The 11,026-nt window shown below is 46.6% G+C and overlaps 2 protein-coding genes across 2 annotated transcripts; one reads left to right on the top strand and one right to left on the bottom strand.

Moving 5' to 3' along the window:
* Nucleotides 1-297: 297 nt before the first annotated feature.
* LOC123151337 (phospholipid hydroperoxide glutathione peroxidase 1, chloroplastic) lies at nucleotides 298-4,100 on the bottom strand. Its single transcript, XM_044571064.1, has 6 exons — nucleotides 3,761-4,100; nucleotides 2,583-2,659; nucleotides 2,431-2,492; nucleotides 1,742-1,860; nucleotides 1,485-1,652; nucleotides 298-495 (listed from the first exon to the last, which is right to left on the bottom strand). The coding sequence occupies exons 1-6, from the start codon at nucleotides 3,992-3,994 to the stop codon at nucleotides 466-468; spliced, it is 690 nt and encodes a 229-aa protein (XP_044426999.1). The 5' UTR covers nucleotides 3,995-4,100; the 3' UTR covers nucleotides 298-465.
* Nucleotides 4,101-8,172: 4,072 nt separating this feature from the next.
* LOC123150401 (pentatricopeptide repeat-containing protein At4g30700) lies at nucleotides 8,173-10,960 on the top strand. The gene is made up of 2 exons (XM_044570255.1): nucleotides 8,173-10,624; nucleotides 10,740-10,960. Exon 1 carries the CDS (start codon nucleotides 8,199-8,201, stop codon nucleotides 10,569-10,571), a length of 2,373 nt encoding a protein of 790 aa, XP_044426190.1. The 5' UTR covers nucleotides 8,173-8,198; the 3' UTR covers nucleotides 10,572-10,624; nucleotides 10,740-10,960.
* Nucleotides 10,961-11,026: the final 66 nt, after the last annotated feature.

Below are 11,026 nucleotides of genomic sequence, written 5' to 3'. Positions count from 1 at the left end.
ATTCAGTTTTCTCAAAAAGGGCCTAATTTTTCTATGACAGACTAAAAATAAGCACAATATAGCACAGTTCAACAACAACAAACTGAGTCTTCGACCAAAGAAAACAGATGCAATGGCCATTTGTTCTCTTCTCACAAGACATGTGTAGATTTTTCTGGAACGCTGAAACAAAAAATATGCATGCGTAGACAACTGCGTCATGTACCATTTCGCTCTTTCCACGTCATTGCCAAGAGGCCGTCAGAAAGTAAACGCCAGTATTGTTGCTCGTGCTTACCCAATCCCCCAACCCAACAATGAGTACCGAAGTTCGGAAATGTCTATACATATCAGTGAATTACTTTACAGGAATGGAAAACATTATATCGCACAAGAGTCATAATCACAAGTAAAACTCTAGTTTCCGGAAGAAAAAAAAAGGCAATATATACAGGAGTGCTTAACTGAAGCCGGACTCAAAAGCACTTATGCCGCAGTGAGTTTCTGGATGTCCTTCTGCAAGAAAATAATACATGCCAACAATGACTGAGGAGTGGCAAATATTAAAAGATGCTAAGGAGGATAACATGCAGGGGATTTGTAAGGTGTTCTCTGCAATGTTGTGAACTACGAGAGGATTAAGGAATGTGCCCCTCAATGAGATACAGAAGTTTGGCATTCCTAAATCAAGCAATTTGAAAAGTAATGAGTGTAGTAAGCAAAACCATCTTATGAACGAAGCAATCCAGTGGCAAAATGGGCCAAAAGCAAAATAGCGAATGAATTAGATATTATGACAAATTGACTTCTGACTGATGGACTATGGCTTTCCAGTCTGTAGTGATGAGTTGGTGACACGAAATCAACTGCAGATTATATAACCCCATCCACCACTGCAATTAAGTCACCACAAGTCCTTTTGACTAAGTGGGCATTACCGCATTAGTTCAGGACTCGAATCTTCAATTTCGTCTAAACTTCTGAATTACATAATCCTACGGAAGGCAGAAAAAAATTGACACGCTTTCCGAACCCATGCTGCTTGCTTCTGGCTGTGGCCTGTGGGTGCCCCATCAACCATTGTGAGCAACTGTCATCAGAGACTTAGCATAATTCCATCATTTAAGCTTATGTAAATTCCAACACTGCCAAGGCTGTACGCTATGACCTATTGTAACAACTTGGAGAATGTGCCATCTGAACCACTCGTGTAGATCTAAGGTTCACCAAGAACACCAACACCGCTCTAGACACATTGGAGTTAGTACTCTGTTGGTCAAGGCTAGTTTTAGCTGGATGCCCACACCCACAAGACCGCAGCCCATAAGGTACTGTTTTTTACATATGGACAAATGAACATATGTTCATTGTCCGTTTAGCGCCACATGCCAACATATGCTGGGGAATCTTAGAACTAGAGATCCAAATTCACTAAAATTAGATTAAAATAGGAATTAATGATAAGAGGGATATACACTATAGAGCCACAGAGAAACTTAACACACCTCAATTTGGAATGGTGAAGTTGTTGGTGGATATCTCTCCACAACTTTGCCATTTTTGTCCACTAGGAACTTCTCAAAGTTCCACTTCACTATATCACCCAAAAATCCTCCAGCACTCGACTTGAGAAACTTATAAATAGGGGCTGTAAATGGTCCATTGACATCAACCTGCCATTGTATGCATATCCAATTAATTGTGGCAAGTAGCTGGAAATACTGAATACAATGCATTGCTTCTTAAGCTGGAGTTCCCATACCTTATCAAAAATAGGAAATTCAGCTTTAAACCTTGTACAAGCAAATTGCTTTATCTGTGTATTTGATCCAGGTTCTTGAAAACCAAATTGATTGCATGGAAATGCCAGAATCTCAAACCCTGCAATTTTAAAAAGATGAAAGAAAATGATACATCCTACTATGACCTTCAAATTCATGCTCATGCCACTCCAGTAGCTGTTGGTCAGTTTCTTATGCTCTTAGAATAGTAAATTAATCCAATCAGAAAAGGCAGTTTTTACTTTTACTCAAACAAATAGAGAATGTGTCATTGTGTCCTCAAGAAAATAGAAAAAAACATCCGTCATCTTGAACAAATGTTGTTGAGGCCGAAGTCACCATAAGAATCTTTCTTTTATTGGTAAGCATGGCACAGTATCTAATCATTCTTTGTTAGTCATGTGGATTGAAACAGAAATTTTTATTGAAACCAGATAGTTTAAAACTGGACCGGCCTGGGATAGTACCACCAACCCTGAAAAGTACCTGCTTGTTGATAGATAATTAACATAGACTGCTTCCACGGGTAAGGATTTAAAATTTTGCATGGCACTAGGGTGATTATCTAGAGCAAGACACCAACTAAAAATCATAAATGAGAAGAGGTCTCTCATGCCATAAGCAATGTCTAATCCAGTGAAAAGAAGGTCTAACCAGAAATACATATTACCTTGAGTCTTGTACTTCTCGTAAAGGTGAGATAGCTCAGTGTAATTTGCTGTTGTAAGCCCGCTGGGTTTTGCAGAAAAAAGTGAGGGTTCATGCACAACAAAGAATAACTTAATGTTGGGCTTAGGAAAAAACGTATATCAAGAAAATTACCATTGAGAAGCAACATTAACAATCAACAGTGCTTTTCCCTTGAACTTGCTAAGAGAAACATTTTTTCCATCAATATCCTGAATAACAGAGAAATGTTTCTTCAGGCACGAAAGTTGAAAATGGACACACTTAATCTCCTCACAAAAGTATGCTCATTCGTTCATAAATCATGTATCAATAATTAAACATATAAAATGATGCTATATTACAGTCAAGGGAAAATCACTAGGGAAATAGAAGTATCATAATATTAAAAAAATCTAAATTCCCAAACTACATGTTGCTTAGGAAAAAAGGACGAACACACTACAACACAGGTCAAAATGGGCCACAGCCAATTTCATGAAAGTTCAAATTTACCCTTAAACCAAATTTTAACCCTCATAATTTCCCGTAATCTCTTATCATTTTACTTGGTCAGTGAATCTGCTTGAATATGTCCTCCATGTGCAGTTTAAGTCTGCAAACCAACTACGCCAATATATCTATATATTTATCCAATGTACCGACACATGGATGGTAATAGATCTACAACGAGTAGGAATGCATATATTTCCTAAATCCGAATAAAACATTTCAGAGATACATTTATTTAAGGTAATTTTTTTTTTGAAATATGTTACTAGCTCACACTCCATAACTGAAGTAAAACCATGACAAGTACTATGGAATGGAGGGAGTAATATATAAATCTCCAAATGCATTGGCCTGACGCAGCCAATTTCAAGCATGCCCAACAACGCCATTTCAAATAAAATACTTCTTCCGTTCCTAAATATAAGTCTTTCTAGAGATTTCAATATGGATTACATACGGAGCAAAATGAGTGAATCTAAACTCTAAACTACGTCTATATGCATTCGTATGTAGTTCATATTGAAATCTTTAGAAAGACTTATATTTAGAAACGGAGGAAGTATAAGTATTACCGATGGATACAGCACATCCCACCTACCTAACGACACTGCATCAAACATCTAACACAGCTGTCCTGTCGCTTGTCGCTGTGTACAATCTCACCTATATGCATCCGAATTCACACAAATCACATCGATCCATTCCACCGAACCCGCACGTACAATCTCACCCACGGCGCAAGCTCGCGCCTCACGCGCAACCCAAGTACGATGCCACGCCACTATCGCGAAAATTACGGGGCCAGAGAGCTGGTCACCTACCTTCACGGTGAAGTCGTAGATGCTCTTCTCCGTGGTGGCGGCGGCGTAGACGACGCCGGGCGCCCGCCTGCGCCGCCGCGGCGCCGCGACGGAGACCGCCGCCCTGCCCCAGGCCCCCGACTTCGAGTGGGTCGCCGGGAGGCGCGCGAAGGCGGTGGCCGCCGGAGGGAGCCGCGAGACCTGCGCGGCGGGGTGGAGGCAGGTGAGCGCCGCGGCCGCGGTGGACGAGGCCATGATGCAGGCGGGGTGTGGCTGCCGCGCGTCGGCGGGCGGGCGCGTGGGAACAGAGTGGGGGCGGTGGTGGGCGGGCGCGTGGTGGGGGTTTAGCGCGGTAGCGGCGCCGGATTGGTTCGCGCCGATTCTGGTTAAGGACGGAGCGCTTTTGCAGATAGACCCCTGCGTTGATCTATATTTGGCCATAACTTTCTTCATTGCCCTTTCTTCAGAAAATTGATGGAGGTATCCTACTTCCTCGATTTAGAAAAATATTACAAGCGATCAATTATAAAAAGATCAATAGTAAAAAAATAATAACCATCGTCTTCATCAATTCTGGCATGGTTGAGCTTTCGTTGCCCCATTTAAGAAGAATATTTTTGCTGCACCCCACCATTAAGACATCTGGAATGAACAATTTGGCCTATGGTTTGTTCGGGACATTACCAACCACCGTCTTTAGACGATGGTATAATCACATGCATGTTGTTAATAATTATGTAATGCCTCGGCCTTGATCATCCCAATCCATAAAATGCAGGGACAAAATTTGGATGTATTTGAAAACATGAATGCAAATTTGCAGTAAGCATCCTTTTGTGTATATCACATACCTTGTTGTTACTTCAGCTGCCATCACCATTGTTGAGAAGAGTTGCGGTGCCAAAGGGGTAGAAATTGAAGCACCAGAGAAGCGCCGCCGTCGCGGTTGTCAAATTCTCATCTAGCAAAGCTATTTGTGTACATATTTTCTTAGATTATCTGAAAATGTTATGTTTAGGCATATGCAACAGCCCCACTCACCTGAAAATGGTGTATGTGAATGTTCTTTTTATTCATCACGTGATTTTTCAAAAACTAATATAACATCCAATTCACCTGAAAATGTGTATAAATTTTACGTGAATGTTCTTTTTATGCAATGCCGCAAATTTTCAAAACACCAAGGGGGCGTGCGGAAAAGAGCCTAAGTTGTGGCTGGTGGCACTTTTTTTTTAGGGGGAGCCTGGCTGGTGGCACTGGTGGGGCAGCGGACACGTGAAGCGCTGTGCGCCGGGCGGGTGTTGGTCTTTTTCAGCTGGCGCACGGCACAAGCTGGACCAGCCAAATTGCAAGAAACCAACCTTTATCCACTTCGTCGCGGACATGCAACTCCCAGAATCCATTTATTGAGGCACTGGACGATGCACACCGCCGGCGACGGGGATGCCGCTGGAGCAGTCGTTTCCAAGCATTATCTCCGGTCCTTGTCGCGTGAGTCTCCCTGTTCCATCTGCCATGTCTTTAGCGCGCGGGAATGAATTAGCGCGATAGGTTTTTGCTGGGGTCAATTCATTTACGAGGTTTGTAATAAATTGGAAAAAGGTCTATTTCTGGTGAATCGACTGTTGTGAATGATGTTCTAGAAAGAGGAAAAAGACTATTGTCAGTATCGTGAACGTAAAGGTTTCATCGCTCAACTCTAGGTAGAGCTTAGAGCTTCTTTTTTTTTAAATGGTCAGATTTATTATAAAGATTTACCGGAAGTACAAAGCACCTCAAATATAATAAAAATTACGTCGAGGTCCACCGAACGACCATTGCCGCCACCAGAACGAGCCTCCGGCGCGCCACTGTCATCGCTTCCATACTAAAGCCGGGCTGACCTTGCCGCAGTCGGGAAGTCTTCGTGCACGTACCCCTAAGGACCAGCGCCCTGGAGGCGCAGTCGTCGCCATTGAATTCTTGAATCGATCTAAAGAACTTAACACCAAATATCGCCGCTGCGTACGCACGGCGAGAAACCCTAACCTCCCCGCCCCAAGGAGTTGGCTGGAATCTACGTCGGAGCTCCGTCCAATCCATCCAATAGACAAACTTGAGAAAGATCGAAGCCCAGAAGACTGACTCGAAAAAAGAGTGCCACCAACCGTCCAAACGCCGCCTCTGCGAAGACTAAAACCCTACCTATCTATATCTATATACTAGTGGAAGTCGAGATATCAGGATTCTCCTCCCCGCCACCGGCAGCCGGAGCGGTAGGCGGAGGGGAGGTGAATCCACGGGCTCGCCGACGGAGATTGAGGGGAGAAAGGCTTTCCCAAGTCGCCTTGGGAGAATGAAAGAAAAGCCAATGGTTTGTCAGATCCCAATAGCTTAGAGCATCTTCAACCATGGTAGGCTAACCAGACGCTAGGCTTGGTAAAGAACCTTGTATTTGGAAGGGCACATCTCTAAAGGTGCCCTAGCTATTGCACATTCAAGTTATTCAATTAAATATAAAAAGTAAAGGAGAAAAAAAACATGAATCTCTAGATAAGATTGATGACATAGAACTTAAATGTACAATAATTTTGGCGCATCCAGATATGATTTAGCAAATCTATTCAAATTAAGTAATGATGATTAAGGTTATGCCCCCCCCCCTCCCGCCACCAATTTGTCTGTTCGGGGAGTCATAATCCTTGTATCCAAAATCTCAATTCGATACAAAGTCATGCAATGTCAATTTCATAAGTTCATCATATAAGAAAGAGCTGCATTTGAAAGAAAATTGCAAACTACGTGGTACCCTACTCCCAGTCCTCGTCGGAGGAGAGTTTGGTGACCCCTTTACGGAAGCAGTTGTTCTCATGATCATTGGCGGTGGCTCGAATCAAGGGTATCTCCTCGTCGCCGATGTCGTCTGCGAAGAGCTCCTCCTGCTCAACGTCACGAAGGAGGATTTGGCGGATGTTCGTCGCCACCGCCCGCTCAGACTCGAGGAACTCCATAATGGTGCGGTTCATTGCGACGAGGATGCTGTCATTGGTGAGCTCAACGAAGGCGGAAGCACCTATATGTTCGACCTCGAACCGCGCCTCCACCGCAATGTGCTCTGCCTCCTCGGCTTGGGTGAAGCGCAACTACCCCTCCGCCTCCTCCATCGAGAGGAGGCAAATGACATCACCCCCGCCGGTCGTGGCGTTTGCCACCTCAAACCTGACGGTGGGGTCAACCTCCATATCCTCCTAGAGAGCTTGGGGATTGGTTGATTGCAATGCAGTCTACGCACCATGCCTCGATGGTGGGCACCTCGTCGTGAGCTCCGCCCAATGCCCCGACATCAGCATCTTGTAATACGTGGCCTTCTCGCGGACCATGGCGGAGGGCATATGGTGAGGTCTGAGAAGATAGGAACACCCTTTGTGGCGCGGACGGGAAGGGGAAAGGGAGGGAAAAGGGAGGGAAATCGCTCGTCTTCAATAGCCGGGGTTTGGCCCCTCGGGAGCCGCACCGACGAGGAACCATGAATACAAACACCAAACCAGTGACCTCCCAGGCTGACTGATGGGTTTTCCCATGGGTCTCACTGGTTAGTCCGATGTGGAAGCACATTCGAGCAGCCCCAAATCTACCGCACATATGGCTGGGGAGGGGTGCCGCATGGAGGGTTTATCGGAGCCAAGATGTTTATTTTTAAGAAAGGCTTAATCTAGCAGTGGCCATGCACTACGACACAAGAAAACAACTCAAAACATGAGACGTGAAAAAATCATGCAGCTCTCATGAGTTGTCTTGAAAATTTAACAATCCATTACATAAAAAGGAACATAACAAGCACCACAATAATTTGTCAAGAAGATAAGTGTGAAGATCATTTTCTAATTGATTGAAAGTATAACCTTGTGGTTCTTTTCATTGAGAATGGTTATTTTTGTGCCGACCATATGTTGTTTGTCATGGTATGGCAGGGTGGTGATAGATAACAAAACCCTAAGACCCCACTTGGATTACTGTGTTTCATTCAGATACACCTGTAAAAATACACGCAGCTGCATGTGTGTATCCTTCCCGGTCGAAAATCACTCTAATACAGTAATATACACTCGTAAAGTTGATACACCTATATTAAATTACACTCAATCCAAGCCCGGCCTAAGGTATGATATGATTTGTTCAAACACCGCGGTCCATGCTAAGCATGATGACTTATGCTCGCAGTGTATTCTTTCCTTATTAGTCATGTTTTGATTATGTCTTTTATGTATTGGCACTCTTTTCGACACCGTGTTTGCATAGACGTGGTGGTATCATTCGATCATTAACATAATTATCATGCCCATTCTAAGACAAATATGCCATTTCGTTAGCAAATTGAAACGTTTGCATGTCGACCGTCTATCAGCGATCGAACGGCTACATTTCTAACATCAAAAACCACATAACAAGCCCCGGCCACCCGCACCGCCCGACGGCACCGATGCCTTCTCCCGGCCTGCCGCCCCCCGCCGCCGCACTCCTCGCCGACGTCGGCGCCCTCCGCCGTTCGTACGCACGCCTCATCGCCCTCTCCTCCACGCTCCGCCACCTCGATCAGGTCCTCGCCGTCTGCCTCGCCTCCGGCCACTACACCCTCGACCCCGCCCCGGCCACCTCACTCCTCGTCCGCTACGCCGCCCTCCGCGCACCTCCCCGCCAGCTCCTCCGCCTCTTCCGCGCCGTCCCCAACCCCGACCGCTTCATTCGCAACGCCCTACTCCGCTCCCTCCCGTCCCTCCGCCCCGACCTCCTCTTCCCCTGCCCCGACTCCTTCTCCTTCGCCTTCGCCGCCACCTCGCTCAACTCTTCCAGCTCCCGCGGCGGCATCGCTTCTGGTTCCGCCTCCGCGCGCGCGCTGCACGGGCTCGCCGTCGCCGCGGGGTACGCGGGGGACACGTTCGTGGCGTCGGCCTTCACCAAGCTCTACTCCACGCTGTCGAGAGGCGATGACGCACGCAGGGTGTTCGACGCTGTGCCGTCTCCGGACACGGTCCTCTGGAACACGCTGCTCGCCGCGCTGTCCGGCTCGGAGGCCATGGAGATGTTCGTGCGGATGGTCAGGGCAGGATCGGCGCAGCCTGACTCGACGACGCTGTCATCCGTCCTGCCGGCAGCAGCGGAGGTTGCGGATGTGACGATGGGAAGGTGCGTTCGTGCCTTTGGGGAGAAATGCGGATTGGCACAAGACGAGCATGTTGTGACGGCGCTCATATCACTGTATGCCAAGTGCGGAGACATGGAGTGTGCACGGCATCTCTTTGACAGGATGGTGGCGCCGGATTTGGTTGCATACAATGCCTTGATCTCAGGCTACTCGGTTAATGGCATGGTTGGATCGTCGGTGGAGCTGTTTAAGGATCTGGTGACCTTGGGCTTGAGGCCAACCTCGAGCACGTTGGTGGCGCTGATCCCGGTGCACAGTCCGTTCGGGCATGAACAGCTTACTCGGTGCTTACATGCGTATGTTGTCAAGGCTGGATTTGATGCCAATGCTCCTGTATCGACATCACTTACCACTCTGTACTGTAGGTTAAACGACATGGACTCTGCAAGGAAAGCCTTTGATGCAATGCCTGAAAAGACCATGGAATCATGGAATGCCATGATATCGGGGTATGCCCAGAATGGTTTGACGGAGAAGGCCGTTGCACTCTTCCAGAAAATGCAGGCGCTCAATGTGCCACCAAATCCGCTCACCATCTCGAGCGCTCTGTCGGCCTGTGCACAGCTTGGAGCTTTGTCATTGGGAAAGTGGGTACACAAGATCATCTCCAAGGAGAACCTCGAGCTCAATGTTTATGTCATGACAGCGCTCATTGACATGTATGTGAAGTGCGGAAGCATTGCTGAAGCTCGCCGCATCTTCGACAGAATGGACAATAAGAATGTGGTCTCCTGGAATGTGATGATCTCTGGATATGGCCTCCATGGTCAAGGTGCTGAAGCTTTGAAGCTCTACAAGGACATGCTGGATGCAAACCTTCTTCCAACAAGCTCCACCTTCCTGTCAGTACTCTATGCGTGCAGCCATGGAGGATTGGTTGAGGAAGGGCGGACAGCCTTCCGGTCAATGACTAGCGATTACGGGTTCACTCCAGGTATCGAGCACTGCACTTGCATGGTGGATCTACTCGGCCGAGCTGGCCGGCTCAAGGAGGCTTATGAGCTCATCTCAGAGTTCCCCAAGAACGCCATTGGACCTGGCGTATGGGGGGCTTTACTTGCTGCTTGCATGGTTCATAAGGATGCTGAACTTGCAAAATTGGCCTCCCAGAAGTTGTTTGAACTAGAACCCGAGAACACTGGCTACTATGTGCTGCTCTCCAATCTGTACACGTCAAAGAAGCAGTACTCTGAAGCAGCTGGGGTGAGGCAGGAGGCCAAGAGCAAGAAGCTGGTGAAAACACCAGGGTGTACTCTAATCGAGCTAGGTGACAAACCGCATGTCTTCATGGCTGGTGATCGTGCTCACCCACAGTCAGACGCCATCAATTCGTACTTGGAGAAGCTAACTACAAAGATGATTGAGGCTGGGTACCGACCCGACACGGAGGCGGCATTGTACGACGTCGAGGAGGAAGAGAAGGAGCATATGGTGAAAGTGCACAGCGAGAAGCTGGCCATTGCCTTTGGATTGCTCAATACGGAACCTGGGACCGAGATCAGGATCATCAAGAACCTTAGGGTGTGCCTGGACTGCCATAACGCCACCAAGATTATTTCCAAGGTGACGCAGAGGCTGATTGTGGTTAGGGACGCGTCGAGGTTTCACCATTTCAGAGATGGAATTTGCTCCTGTGGTGATTACTGGTGATTCACTGGAATTTGCTCTGATCTCTTAACAGATGATTGGTTGATTCTTTCGAGGTAATCCTATCTGGAGAGCATTTGCTGAGCTAAAATAATTTGTAACCTCGGGCGCCAGTTTTGTGTGGCTGGGAGAAAGTCAGAACTGACTCATAACCAACATATTTCATTTCAGTTCCAAGCAAGACCCAAGGTTTTAACCCAAGGCACAGACTCTCTCGCCAGTATACAATAATTTTACCAGCTCATGGGGAAGAACACTGCTTCAGCAGAAAGTTAAAGTCGTTGACAAAAACATCATGCTGAAAATAGAACCCTTGTAATGGATTGTAAATTGTAATATTTGATTGCCAATTGGCACAACATGCGAGCTACATAATAATTCGTGCTTTGCTACAAGTATGGTTAAAAGTGTTAACCAACATTCCTAAAAGCCAGAACATTGCTAAAAGCTTCCTCAAA

The sequence above is a fragment of the Triticum aestivum genome, chromosome 7A (assembly GCF_018294505.1).
Source record: "Triticum aestivum cultivar Chinese Spring chromosome 7A, IWGSC CS RefSeq v2.1, whole genome shotgun sequence".
NCBI classification, from domain to species: Eukaryota; Viridiplantae; Streptophyta; class Magnoliopsida; order Poales; family Poaceae; genus Triticum; species Triticum aestivum.
Note: the sequence above shows the minus strand (reverse complement) of the source record. Positions and strands in the feature narration are given on the sequence as shown.